Here is a 14,885-nt window from a genome sequence, read left to right on the forward strand (position 1 = left end):
GGCCACAGGCCCCTCACCAGTCTCGTCGCTGCAGCAAGCAACACTCAGGAATGGCTTGTCCTCTGGGCTAGGTGAGACGATTCCTCCTGTCTGGTCGCTGGTGGCTTGTTTCGCGTCCAACTCCTGCTATCCTTGTTTAATCGCATCAATTGGAGCCTGATTGTACTCCTCTTTCTGCCCTGGTCCGTTCCTCTGAACCACACGAAAATGGCTTACGCAGAGGCTGGGACAGAGAGATCCACATGCCCCTCCAGCCTCTATGCTTTTGTCCTTTGTTCTCCCCTTTGTCCTCTCACTTCCTCCTTTCTCCTGTCCTCCCCCCATCACCCCCCTCTGTCCACTTCCTTTAACTCTGCAAGAGGGGTGAGGTTGCCATCGTGTGGTGGGTATAAATATTGCAGTCTCAATCCACTGATGTTACACTTGGATGAAACTGAGGTCTCTTTCAGACAGACGACACCTGTCAGATAGTTCAGTCCTCCATCTACTGTCCAGAAGCATCTTTTGGCTACAATTTTAATGCAGCCATATGGCAGCAATAGAGTTAACTAGTGGAAAAAAATAAATAAATAAAGGTACAAAATGAATGAAGCTTGATAATGAACCAATCCAATTCTGCTGGGATGGAATTCGATTGGTCCTTTTTCAAACTGCATAAAATTGCCTTCAAAATTTGCATAATCCTGCATCAACTCAGAATTATTTGCATCTTACTGACCACTCCTAGTCCTCATTACTGGAATTATTCATTTCTAAGAGGGCATTAATTTCTATAAAAACATACTACATAAATAAAGATTACAAAAAAAAAACAACGAGGAAAAGGAGGGGATAAAAAAGAAACTTGTCATCACTATTAATTTATACATATCTGAAACTAAGTCCTGAAAATGTTGAACTTTTTTTGTAGCTTGGGCCTATTTTTGTTGTGTTATTTGATTTATAATTTGTTATTTATTTATTTATTTATTTTTTTGAGTCTTTAGCAACTCTCAGGCTGGAAAGACAATGTATAGGCAATAATAAGTCTATGCAAGACTTTGCAGCCCGAGCTCACATTTCTAACCAAATTCTCCTATTATGAAAGCTTTAGGGGCATGTTACCAAGGCAACAGGCTGGCAACATCTTCTAGTGGCTGTGATTAGCCTTAAAGGGCAACTGTCGTGAGAAGTCTTTGGAGGCTGCCATGTTTATTTCCTCTTAAACAATACCAGTTGTCTGTCAGCCCTGCTGGTCTGTTTGGCTGCAGAAGTGTCTGAATAACACCAGAAACAAGCATGCAGCTAATCTGTCAGATCTGACAATAATGTCAGAAACACCTGATCTGCTGCATGCTTTTTTAGGGTCTATGGCTGAAAGTACTAGAGGCAGAGGATCAGCAGGGCTGCCAGGCAACTGGTATTGATTAAAAGGAAGTAAACATGGCAGCCTCCATATACTTCTCTCTTCAGTTGTCTTTTAAATACATTTTAAAGAAACTGCCAATGATAGCATTGATTTGCTGTGACTAGATGTTGGCACTGAGTCATATATGTGACATGCTCCTTAATCTAATTTTTATTTTTATCTGCCAAACACCTTTCATACGATACAATTTTACATTTTTTCGCCATAGTGCCCCTTTAAGGAAGTGTGGTCCTGTGTAAGTCGAGGAGCAGATATGCAGACATCAAACCAACAAATGTTGATTCGGGAAATATCTTTAATGACTAACTGTACATGATTTATTGCAAGCTTTCAAAACTTTAAGTTTCTTCTTCAGATATTATACAGAACTGGATCAGAACAGAGCGTCATAACAATTAAAGAAAATAAAGCATAAATTAACACTGAAAATAGTGTGCTTCATTAAATATTGTTGTGAATAAAGATACTCCTTTCTGTCCCTCTCAGTACTCTGCTCCTTTTTCTCTCTCTCTCTTCCCCCCTTTTTTATTCAATACTTAACATGGAGTTGCTACATTTACCACATCCCTTTTACTTCACTATGTTGTTTCCTCTGGCTCATTTCATGGGTGTATACCTGCTTCATCAGACATTATTTCTGGAGCTTTCTTTACACTGTGTTTTGTACACTTCCTCTCTCAGTACCATTTATGGTTCATCATACTTCAGTGCTATAAACTCTTCTAGGATGCTGCATGATTGTTTACATATTAGTAATCATCAATGTGTGTAATACTTTGAAGAAGCCCCAACTGAAGTATGGTGATTTGCCTTTTAAACCTGAACCTGAAACACATGATGTACCTGCAAATGAATATTACATACTAACTTCGCCGTCAGTTCCTCTCAGAAACTCACCATTTTCTTCTTACAGTGATCCCTTCTTACAGTGATCCCTGAAATATACCAGTTGCTGCCTGTCAGTTATATTTCAGCAGCTGTCAGTTACAACTGAATGTGCAAGGTAATGTCCATGTTTTCCTATGGCTCAAGGGGGTGATATTACAGTTTAACAGTGTGCTGACCAGGAAACGGTTATGGGGTAATTGGCCATTTTTAAAATGGAGGACGGAGAATTTCATTGGTCGCAGTGGACAAATGGGATGCAGGAGAGGAGAACGAGAATGAGGAGTAGACTACACTGTAGGAAAGTATGACCTGTGTCTGGTTATTTTGACTTTTTTTTTTCAGTTCAAGTTCTCTTTAAGGCCTTTATGCTGGTATACATTTAATTGTTGTGAAGACAGATTCATTCACATACCCCCGTTTTAGATGAATGTTTAATAAATAGGCCAACACATTTTTAAGTACGTGTTATATTTACAGGAGACCAGGGTTCAAATCTTGGCTTCTCCTATTCAGCAAGCCAGTGTCTGTTCAGTGAGTAGTCTTTGGGCAAGACTCTCTAAGGCCCCGTTCACACTGCACGCATTTTCAGCCGCGTTTTGGAAACGCGTGCAGGTGGCCGAAACGCACGACATCAGACAGTGCATAGAGTGCACTGTCTGATGTGCACACTGCATGCGTTCTGGACCTGTGCGGTCCGGGAACGCATGCTGCACGCATTTTTTGCCAAAACGCGTAGCTGTCCCATTCACTTTTCAGTGATGGGATCAGCCATGCAACGCATACAAACGCAGATGGCGTGCGTTCGTACGCGTTGCGTTCCACATGCCTGCCCGTCCGCGTTTGTAATGTGAACGTGGCCTAACACTGCAGGGCAGCCTACTGAGCGTGCCCTTAGTGGCTGCAGCTTTCTTACACTTTGAGTCTGATAGGAGGAAAGTGCTATATAAATGTTAGCATTATTATTGTTCTAGGTGATTTTTTTGTGTTATATTTACTCTCCTAAAAATGAGTTTCCTTTTATTTTGATAGAGTTTTGTGCCATGAGAACATTTTGAAGTAATTAGTTGCGATTCTAGTTACGTCCTGCAACTTACCCAGGCATGCCCACTGCTCCAAGGGCCAGGGATCTTGGTAAAGATTCAGGCCAGCTGGAAGGTAGTGGCACTAGTCCTTTGCCATCTGATATAAAGTGTGTTCTCCAGCCAGCCTGGGCAACATAGTATCCTCCCACTGGGAATTCAGAATTTTTACTTTCTCTTACCCTATAAAACAAAGAATAACAACGATGTACAGTACACATTAAAGACCGCACTACAAAACTGATTAGGAGTTTGATTCAAACTTAAGCCATGTGATTAACTTACCTCTATCTTCTGGTGATGTCAAGAACTCTTTGTGCAATACTGACATTCCAGACTGACAAGCATGGAGGATAATGCACATTCCAGTTAGTTAACATAGAATAACTTTGTGGATAGTACTTCCTAGTTCATAGAACTAAGAATGTGCACAAAACATTATTTTTTAGTACTAGTGACTTAGCCCCTTTATAAAAAAGGGGTAGGTCTGTCACTAGTACCACCGCGCGCACGCGTGAGCCTGCTGCGTGCGCACACGCACGCCCACCCCTTCTGGCCCCGTCCTCCTCCGGCTCTCCGCAGTGTCTCTGCGTCTTTCCCTGCACATGCGCAGTGCAAAAAAGCACTGACACAGGGACGGACGCAGGAACATTAGGGCAGTGACTCCCTCCTTCCCTATGCAGAGTCCTGATGAGAGTGTAAATGAGAGGTTAATCACCCAGCTCTTGGCATTCCATTGACGAGATCTCCATTCAGTCTGGGGCACCTCTAGCTACTCAATACTGATGTTCCTCTAGCTATTCAATACTTGGCGGAACCTCTAGCTACTTAATATTGAAGGTACTTCTGGCTACCTATTACAAAGGGACACCTGCAACTACCTATGATGGTAAAGGAAAGTAAGAGAGAAGTGACAGCTGGGACAGCCAGCACACTTGCTACACACAGTTTGGTTGGGGTTTGTAGGTTCATGGATGGCAAAGTCTGTGGTGCCAGGACATCTGTGCCAATAAGCTCCTGTGAGGTACCTCTGGGCCTGACAGCAGTGTTCGCTGCAGCTGCTGCCCAATTTTTACATGACATTGGCTGAGGCATAGTTACAATAGAGGGCAAAATAGATTGGGTGGTGGATGACATACATATATATAGTTATTATTAGTATTCGAGCCTAGCTCAGGGATGTATTCCACTAGCAGCATTTATGTGATCCGATTCAAATCACCTGCAGATCGCAAAATGCTAGTTGTGGTATGCTAATTTGCAGACATCTATAAACTTTCTAAACAAACTGCAACTCCACATTGCATTTCTTTTCTAGCCTGGAATCTGTACTTTGTGCAGAACTAGTTTGCAGTGATGAATAATTGGCTGCATAGAGCAGCAACAATTGTGGCTTATTTTCCACACCTGTATAAACTGAGTAACTAGCAGGAAGTGACTGAGCAGTTAAATTTACATAAGTATTTCACATAATATGTGCCATTAACCACTTAATGCAAATGGTACAGTATATCAACATCCAGGGGCATAACAATAGACCCTGCAAGATGCAGCCGCAGGGGGGCACAGAAGCCGCAGGGGCCCATTGGAGAGAGAAGTTTCTTTTCCCTGTCCTGAGAGACTGACAACTAAGGGCACGGTGAGAAAAAATTCTGCTCTCATCACAAGTGTTCTAATGACTGCATCTGTGCAGCTACTGATAAGGAATCACACAAAGTTTTGAAGACAAAGATTTGTAGACAGTCCCTATTCAGTGTCCAGCAGGGTCTAGTGTACAAGGCCCAGCCCCCAACCTCTTTCTCCCTCCCCAAGTGCTGTGTACTGGAGGAATTTACAGAGCCAGTTCTGCTCCATCAGAAGATAGAGTGAGTGTAATAAGCTGAGTCTGGGGGCACACTTGTCTATCAGTTTTCTGTGTGCTTTTGTCTGTATGCATTCTCTGCACACCATATGTGTCTGTATGTGTGAAAACATAAACTATTGTTATTGATAGAGAAAATGCGTGCAGTGCTTCACTTTAGTCTGTTTTTATCTGCAGGAGGAAAACACATTCAAGTGTGTACTAGCCAATTGAATAATATTGGTTATCAGTTTACCTGTGCAGAATGCAAAGGGGGAGGGGGCCCCATCCAATTTTTTGCAGGGAGGCCCAGTGATTTCTAGTTACGCCCCTGTCGACACCCCTGGAGACTTCATCTTAGTACCAGGGCTGTAGATATACATATCTTGCTCCAATCACCACACACGTTCACGTCGCCGCCCATTAGTACACAGATCAGTGAATAAGAACACAGTTCCTATTCACGGATCTAAGTGCCTGTGATCAATGACCACGGGCATCAATGAGATTAACAGTATGCACAGGATGATAAAGTGTGGGGACATCTTGTGGCCAAATCATACAATTACACTTACATACAATTATTTTTTTTTATAAAAATACATACATATCCCATTTAATTGAACCCCTTACCTCCTCCTGTCTCCCATAGCGACCAAAATAAAACATTTGCATAAAAAAGACATTTAAAAAAAATGCATAAATAGTTACCTTAAAGAGGAGCTGTTAGGTATAGGGTCTCAGAGAGAAAAAACACATATATCAGTAGCTAAATATTGGCTGTACTTACATTACATATGCATTTCACTGTCCACGTTTGGATTTCACAGAATTTTTATATAGTATTTGCAGAGAACGATGCTCCTGACAGCTCATGGCAGGTTCCATGTTTGTCTGTCTCCTATGAAGCCAATTGTGTCTTCATGTCCTCCATGCTTCCTGACGATTCGACTCACAAAAAAGATCCTAATGGTTCATGATCCGGACAACACTACTGTGCAGTGAATATTAATTAGCCATGTGGCTAGGAACAATAGCGGACTCATGCAGTATACTCTAACGGAACATGTGCCCTGTGATTTTTCAGTGCTGTGAGTTAGGCTGCTGTTACAAGCTGCTGTAACATGAGCCTGTAACTTCCCACTGTGAAAGCAGTCTTAGGGCGGGATAGGGAAATGAAGGGGGAGGACACAAGGTAGCGCAGTGGGGAGAAGAAGCAGGCCCAGAATTCTTTGCAGTATCTGTTATGTGTCCTGCCGGCCTCCTTAGGAGCTTGGGAATAACGAGCCTTGCTGTTCAGCACACAGCAAAGTAAGAGAGATTTTTAACTTCAGTATTGCCTTTTTGGCTTCCTTCTAAACTGTTTAACACAGGAGAATAGAGGTTTATATTAGCTTTTGCAGCCTGACAGTTACTCTTTAAGGACTTTTTCAATATGTATGTCATGGGGTATATTACTATTATTTCTGCACATAAGGGCTTTTAACCACTTGCCGACCAGGGGAATTTTCACTGATCGGTGCTGCGTGGGCTCTACAGCCCGCAGCACCGATCAGCAGTGCAGCAGGGCGATCAGACTACCCCCCTTTTTTCCCCACTAGGGGGATGTCCTGCTGGGGGGGTCTGATCGCCGCCGGCCATTAGTGGGTAGCGGGGGGGCTCCTCAAAGCCCCCCTCCGCAGCGTTTTGTGCGCTCCCTCCCCTTACCTCCCTCTCCCTTCCTGGGCTGCGCAGGACGGATATCCATCCTGCGCATTGTGGGATAGGCTTCAGCCTATCATATGCCGGCGATCCCCGGCCAATCAGAGGCCGGGGATCGCCGATCTGACTTACGGCGCTGCTGCGCAGCAGCGCCGTATCATGTAAACAGCGGGGATTTCTTCCCCGCCTGTTTACATTTTGCTGGCGAGCCGCTATCGGCGGCTCTCCGGCTGTTCATGGAGACACCCTCCGTGAACTGACATGGAAAGGCCGCTCGATCGAGCGGCCGTTTCCATGGTAACCCGCAGACGACCAGTTTACGCCAATCGGCGTTAGCTGGTCGTCAAGAGGTTAATAAGTGACGGACGCAAAACTGAAAAATACACCTTTATTTCTAAATAAACTATTGTCCCCATACTTTGTACTAGGGACATCATTTAAACGTTTTAATAACCGGGACAAATGGGCAAATAAGCAGCAGCTTTTATCCACGGTAGCATGTATTATTTTAAGATGATAAAGTCTGAAAACTGAGAAATAAGGAATTTTTCCCATTTTTTTCTTAATATTCCCATTAGAATGCATTTTGAATAAAAAAAAATCTTAGCAAAATGTACCACCCAAGAAAGCCTAATTGGTGATTAAAACAAAACAAGATATGGATCTTTTTGTTGGGATAAGTAGTGATACATTTATTGGCAAATGATTGGGTGGAGTGCTGAAAGGTGAAAATTGCTCTGGTCTATAAGGGAAAAACCCCTCAGTGGGAAACTGGTTAATCCTAGATGTAAAGGTGGTATGTGTGTGTGTGTGTGTGGATATTAGCCACACTAATAAACAGTACCTTAAAGGGTTTATAGGTATATTTTCATTTTACCCCAAGAGCCTTATTAGTCACAGAGCTCTCCATGCTGTATTGATCTCTAAATACAAGAGCATTACAAGGTTTGATCTTCTGTGTGCAAGCTGGTGTAAAAAGCACACTGCTATATTACTGTCTGAAAACTGTTTTGAACTGGGTATTACCGTACATTATTATTCAAGGACTAGCTATCTGTGAGACTGTGATCAGGAAGACAATTGTGATTGTCACACAGATAAGAATACTTTGGGCAAAACATTGGGGGGATAATTATAAAGGCAAGTAGTAGATGGAAGACGGATTTTTAACAACATGTTATATCAGACTGTATATCCACTTTACAAGGAATTGCAGCGGTTTGCAAGAAATGAACTTTGTCTAAACTTTCCAGGGGAAGGAGACCATTTCTTCATTCTCACAAATGTCCTCTTCCTCAACCATGTTCTGCAAGATTTTTTGTTGTCTGATTTTCTGTAAAAATGAACCTACTTTACAAATCAGCCTTACCTGCCAACTTGGGATCCTATCATGACATCCCCTTCCTTCATCATTCTACGGCTGTATGGTCTGTGAAACACAATTTAAAAATAAACTGCATAAACATTGCATAATTAAAAATCCCTGTTTTGTTCATATCATCCTGTTAAGAGTTAATGCCTAAGTGAAATCGCCGCATCCCCACGGTAGAGGAGAAAGTGACCTGCAAAGTTCCACGACTTTGCTGGTCCAGATTGTGCTGCCTTGGAGAGGCAGAGCTTTCAGCTGTAGCTCTGCCTCTCTGCAATCAATCTCCGTGGGTTTACGCCTCCTCCCCGCCCTTCTCAGTGAAAGAAGATGAGAGGGGTGGGGAGAGGCGGCGATCTGCAGAGATTTACTGAGGAGGAGGCAGAGCTACAGCCTACAGCTCTGCCTCATTGAGGAAGTAAAGCCCTGTGAGCCCGGGAGCTTTGCAGGGCTAATCCTCAGCAATAAATCTGTTATCTGCCGCGGGGATGCGGCGATTTCACTTAGGCATTAACTTTTAACAGCACTATATGAGAAAATCAGGGAAAAAAGAGACTTCAGAGTCTCTTAAAGTTTTTTCAGCATACTTAGCACATAGGTACACCATTACTTAGTATGAGTAATCAGAACCCCGAGGGTGCAGACATGGGGGTTATGGCTGCCCAGAATCCGCCCCCCCCCCCCCCCCCCCCCCGCTGCTGATTTATCTCCTCTGCTCCCGGAGTCTCCTCCAGAAAGTGTGGCTCCCCTTGCTCCACTGCCCTGCATGCTTCACACTGCAGATTAGTGGTGACTAGTGTTGGGCGAACATCTAGATGTTCGGGTTCGGGCCGAACAGGCCGAACATGGCCGCGATGTTCGGGTATTCGACCCGAACTCCGAACATAATGGAAGTCAATGGGGACCCGAACTTTTGTGCTTTGTAAAGCCTCCTTACATGCTACATACCCCAAATTTACAGGGTATGTGCACCTTGGGAGTGGGTACAAGAGGAAATTTTTTTTTAGCAAAAAGAGCTTATAGTTTTTGAGAAAATCGATTTTAAAGTTTCAAAGGGAAAACTGTCTTTTAAATGCGGGAAATGTCTGTTTTCTTTGCACAGGTAACATGCTTTTTGTCGGCATGCAGTCATAAATGTAATACATATAAGAGGTTCCAGGAAAAGGGACCGGTAACGCTAACCCAGCAGCAGCACACGTGATGGAACAGGAGGAGGGTGGCGCAGGAGGAGAAGGCCACGCTTTGAGACACAACAACCCAGGCCTTGCATGAGGACAAGAAGCGTGCGGATAGCAATTTGCATTTTGTCGCCATGCAGTCATAAATGTAATACAGATGAGAGGTTCAATAAACAGGGACCGGAAACGCTAACCCATCACAGATGTTCATTGTTCATGTTACTTGGTTGGGGTCCGGGAGTGTTGCGTAGTCGTTTCCAATCCAGGATTGATTCATTTTAATTTGAGTCAGACGGTCTGCATTTTCTGTGGAGAGGCGGATACGCCGCCGATCTGTGACGATGCCTCCGGCAGCACTGAAACAGCGTTCCGACATAACGCTGGCTGCCGGGCAAGCCAGCACCTCTATTGCGTACATTGCCAGTTTGTGCCAGGTGTCTAGCTTCGATACCCAATAGTTGAAGGGTGCAGATGGATTGTTCAACACAGCTACGCCATCTGACATGTAGTCCTTGACCATCTTCTCCAGGCGATCGGTGTTGGAGGTGGATCTGCACGCTTGCTGTTCTGTGTGCTGCTGCATGGGTGTCAGAAAATTTTCCCACTCCAAGGACACTGCCGATACCATTCCCTTTTGGGCACTAGCTGTGGCTTGTGTTGTTTGCTGCCCTCCTGGTCGTCCTGGGTTTGCGGAAGTCAGTCTGTCGGCGTACAACTGGCTAGAGGAGGGGGAGGATGTCAATCTCCTCTCTAAAGTCTCCACAAGGGCCTGCTGGTATTCTACCATTTTGACCTGTCTGGCTCTTTCTTCAAGCAGTTTTGGAACATTGTGTTTGTACCGTGGATCCAGAAGGGTATAAACCCAGTAATTGGTGTTGTCCAGAATGCGCACAATGCGTGGGTCACGTTCAATGCAGTCCTAGGCCGAAGAGGTCATAGCCTAGGGTCACAAAACCTGTTTATTTGGGCAATTTCAATGGTGGCGAGTCTGACGTACATAAATCGCAGCAATGGCCGTTAGCAACGTCTGAATCTCACGAAATGTCTCATGCAGGTAGAAGACATATTGTTAGACTTGGGCTCCAAAGATGGGTTCCCTACATCTCTGCAAACCAGAGTTACAGGGCTCCAAATTTGGTAAAATCACCCATAGGCTTTCATTGGGCCTCCTATTTACAGTTCCAAAATCTCACATCTTTTCAAAGGGCAATTACTCAGCAGTGGCAAATTTTCTAGCATTGTAGGGACCCTTAGGGGGAACATGACTGGTGAGTTTCGGGCCCCTAGGCCAAAGAGGTCATGGCCTAGGGTCACAAAAACCTGTTTATTTGGGCGATTTCAATGGTAGTGATGGTGACGTACATAAATCGCAGCAATGGCTGTTAGCAAAGTCTGAATCTCACGAAATGTCTCATGCAGGTAGAAGACATATTGTTAGACTTGGATTCCAAAGATGGGGTCCCTACATCTCTGCAAACCAGAGTTACAGGGGTCCAAAATTGGTAAAATCCCCCATAGGATTTCATTGCCTCCCTATTTCACTTTCCAAAATCTCACATCTTTTCAAAGGGCAATGGCTCAGCAGTACCAAATTTTCTACATTGTAGGGACCCTTAGGGGGAACATGACTGGTGAGTTTCGGGCCCCTAGGCCGAAGAGGTCATAGCCTAGGGTCACAAAAACCTGTTTATTTGGGCTATTTCAATGGTAGTGATGGTGGCGTACATAAATCTCAGCCATGGCCGTTAGCAACGTCTGAATCTCACGAAATGTCTCATGCAGGTAGAAGACATATTGTTAGACTTGGATTCCAAAGATGGGGTCCCTACATCTCTGCAAACCAGAGTTACAGGGGTCCAAAATTGGTAAAATCCCCCATAGGATTTCATTGCCTCCCTATTTCACTTTCCAAAATCTCACATCTTTTCAAAGGGCAATGGCTCAGCAGTACCAAATTTTCTAGCATTGTAGGGCGAACACGGTAAATCCAGCGCTGGAGACTTGGGCGCAGCAGCGCAGGAGACTTGGGCGCAGCCGGCGCCACCATAGGCCGTAATAGGAACTACGGCTATCGCAGGCACATGGAGTAACTTCAGCGCCGTCAGAAGACGGATCTGAAGTTGCTTTTAAAACAATAATTCGGCTTCCAGCTATTGCTGGAAGCCGAATTATTTCATTCCCCCACTATCCATGTCGGCCTGGAGGGGGAATAGTAATTAACACGGCCGGACTTGTGCGGCAGCAGAATTAGCCATATACTGGCTGTGTCCTGCGCCCAAGTCTCCGGCGCCGTTCTCTCTCGTACGCTTGTAGGGACCCTTAGGGGGAACATGACTGGTGAGTTTCGGGCCCCTAGGCCGAAGAGGTCATAGCCTAGGGTCACAAAAACCTGTTTATTTGGGCTATTTCAATGGTAGTGATGGTGGCGTACATAAATCTCAGCCATGACCGTTAGCAACGTCTGAATCTCACGAAATGTCTCATGCAGGTAGAAGACATATTGTTAGACTTGGATTCCAAAGATGGGGTCCCTACATCTCTGCAAACCAGAGTTACAGGGGTCCAAAATTGGTAAAATCCCCCATAGGCTTTCATTGGGCCTCCTATTTACCGTTCCAAAATCTCACACCATTTCAAAGGGCAATGGCTCAGCAGTGGCAAAACTCACCAGTCATGATCCCCCTAAGGGTCCCTACAATGCTAGAAAATTTGGTACTGCTGAGCCATTGCCCTTTGAAAAGATGTGAGATTTTGGAAAGTGAAATAGGGAGGCAATGAAATCCTATGGGGAATTTTACCAATTTTGGACCCCTGTAACTCTGGTTTGCAGAGATGTAGGGACCCCATCTTTGGAATCCAAGTCTAACAATATGTCTTGTACCTGCATGAGACATTTCGTGAGATTCAGACTTTGCTAACGGCCATTGCTGCGATTTATGTACGTCACCATCACTACCATTGAAATAGCCCAAATAAACAGGTTTTTGTGACCCTAGGCTATGACCTCTTTGGCCTAGGGGCCCGAAACTCACCAGTCATGTTCCCCCTAAGGGTCCCTACAATGCTAGAAAATTTGCCACTGCTGAGTAATTGCCCTTTGAAAAGATGTGAGATTTTGGAACTGTAAATAGGAGGCCCAATGAAAGCCTATGGGTGATTTTACCAAATTTGGAGCCCTGTAACTCTGGTTTGCAGAGATGTAGGGAACCCATCTTTGGAGCCCAAGTCTAACAATATGTCTTCTACCTTCATGAGACATTTCGTGAGATTCAGACGTTGCTAACGGCCATTGCTGCGATTTATGTACGTCAGACTCGCCACCATTGAAATTGCCCAAATAAACAGGTTTTGTGACCCTAGGCTATGACCTCTTCGGCCTAGGACTGCATTGAACGCGACCCACGCATTGTGCGCATTCTGGACAACACCAATTACTGGGTTTATACCCTTCTAGATCCACGGTACAAACACAATGTTCCAAAACTGCTTGAAGAAAGAGCCAGACAGGTCAAAATGGAAGAATACCAGCAGGCCCTTGTGGAGACTTTAGAGAGGAGATTGACATCCTCCCCCTCCTCTAGCCAGTTGTACGCCGACAGACTGACTTCCGCAAACCCAGGACGACCAGGAGGGCAGCAAACAACACAAGCCACAGCTAGTGCCCAAAAGGGAATGGTATCGGCAGTGTCCTTGGAGTGGGAAAATTTTCTGACACCCATGCAGCAGCACACAGAACAGCAAGCGTGCAGATCCACCTCCAACACCGATCGCCTGGAGAAGATGGTCAAGGACTACATGTCAGATGGCGTAGCTGTGTTGAACAATCCATCTGCACCCTTCAACTATTGGGTATCGAAGCTAGACACCTGGCACAAACTGGCAATGTACGCAATAGAGGTGCTGGCTTGCCCGGCAGCCAGCGTTATGTCGGAACGCTGTTTCAGTGCTGCCGGAGGCATCGTCACAGATCGGCGGCGTATCCGCCTCTCCACAGAAAATGCAGACCGTCTGACTCAAATTAAAATGAATCAATCCTGGATTGGAAACGACTACGCAACACTCCCGGACCCCAACCAAGTAACATGAACAATGAACATCTGTGATGGGTTAGCGTTTCCGGTCCCTGTTTATTGAACCTCTCATCTGTATTACATTTATGACTGCATGGCGACAAAATGCAAATTGCTATCCGCATCTTGTCCTCATGCAAGGCCTGGGTTGTTGTGTCTCAAAGCGTGGCCTTCTCCTCCTGCGCCACCCTCCTCCTGTTCCATCACGTGTGCTGCTGCTGGGTTAGCGTTACCGGTCCCTTTTCCTGGAACCTCTTATATGTATTACATTTATGACTGCATGCCGACAAAAAGCATGTTACCTGTGCAAAGAAAACAGACATTTCCCGCATTTAAAAGACAATTTTCCCTTTGAAACTTTAAAATCGATTTTCTCAAAAACTATAAGCTCTTTTTGCTAAAAAAAATTGTTCCTCTTGTACCCACTCCTAAGGTGCACATACCCTGTAAATTTGGGGTATGTAGCATATAAGGAGGCTTTACAAAGCATGAAAGTTCGGGTCCCCATTGACTTCCATTATGTTCGGAGTTCGGCCATGTTCGGCCCGAACCCGAACATCTAGATGTTCGCCCAACACTACACGTGACCCGTTCGGCCAATCACAGCGCTAGCCGAACGTTCGGGTAACGTTCGGCCATGCGCTCTTAGTTCGGCCATATGGCTGAACAGTTTGGCCGAACACCATCAGGTGTTCGGCCGAACCCGAACATCACCCGAACAGGGTGATGTTCTGCAGAACCCGAACAGTGGCGAACACTGTTCGCCCAACACTAGTGGTGACCTGCAATGAGGAGGCAGCGAGCGTTGCCCAGTAACAGCCAATGCCGTATACAGGAAGTAAACAGAGATGCCACTTCCTGTATACAGTGCCATAATGGGCCCACTCACTTCCTCCTCATTGCAGGTCACCGCTGATCTGGACTAAAAAGTATGTCATGTAGAATCATCTTGATCATTGTTATTAGTGTGCTGGCCTTCACACTTGCATTTAAAGGGAACCTAAAGTGAGAGGAACATGAAGGCTGCCATCTTCATTCCCTTTCAAGCAATGCCAGTTGACTGACTCCTGTGCTCATGCACTGCCTCCAATACTAATAAGTTACTGGCCCAGAATGAGCATGCAGATCAGATGCTTTCACTCTGCCCTGACCCCACTTCCTGCATGCTTGTTGCAGGTGTGTGACTCAAAAACAGCTCAAGCCAGAAGTTCAGCATGACAGCCAGGCAACTGGCATTGTTTATAAGGGAATGAAGGTGGCAGCCCCCATGTTTCTCTTACTTGAGTTTCAGTTTACATAATTTAGCAGCTGCAGGAATCATCCATAGGTCTACAGTGAAAAATTAACGCAAACCT

At 45.0% G+C, this 14,885-nt stretch overlaps 1 protein-coding gene across 2 annotated transcripts in view; it reads right to left on the reverse strand.

Annotated features, from left to right (window-relative positions):
- LOC137551754 (prostaglandin reductase 1-like) overlaps nt 1-14,885 on the reverse strand; it is a 49,926-nt gene that overhangs the window by 19,206 nt on the left and 15,835 nt on the right. For both annotated transcript variants that reach the window (XM_068271360.1, XM_068271361.1), the window contains 2 exons: nt 8,286-8,345; nt 3,391-3,558 (listed from right to left, as the gene is read on the reverse strand). In XM_068271360.1, coding sequence (XP_068127461.1) covers nt 3,391-3,558; nt 8,286-8,345 — 228 coding nt within the window. The remainder of the gene's footprint in view (nt 1-3,390; nt 3,559-8,285; nt 8,346-14,885) is intronic.

Source organism: Hyperolius riggenbachi, chromosome 1 (genome assembly GCF_040937935.1).
Source record: "Hyperolius riggenbachi isolate aHypRig1 chromosome 1, aHypRig1.pri, whole genome shotgun sequence".
Taxonomy (NCBI): domain Eukaryota; kingdom Metazoa; phylum Chordata; class Amphibia; order Anura; family Hyperoliidae; genus Hyperolius; species Hyperolius riggenbachi.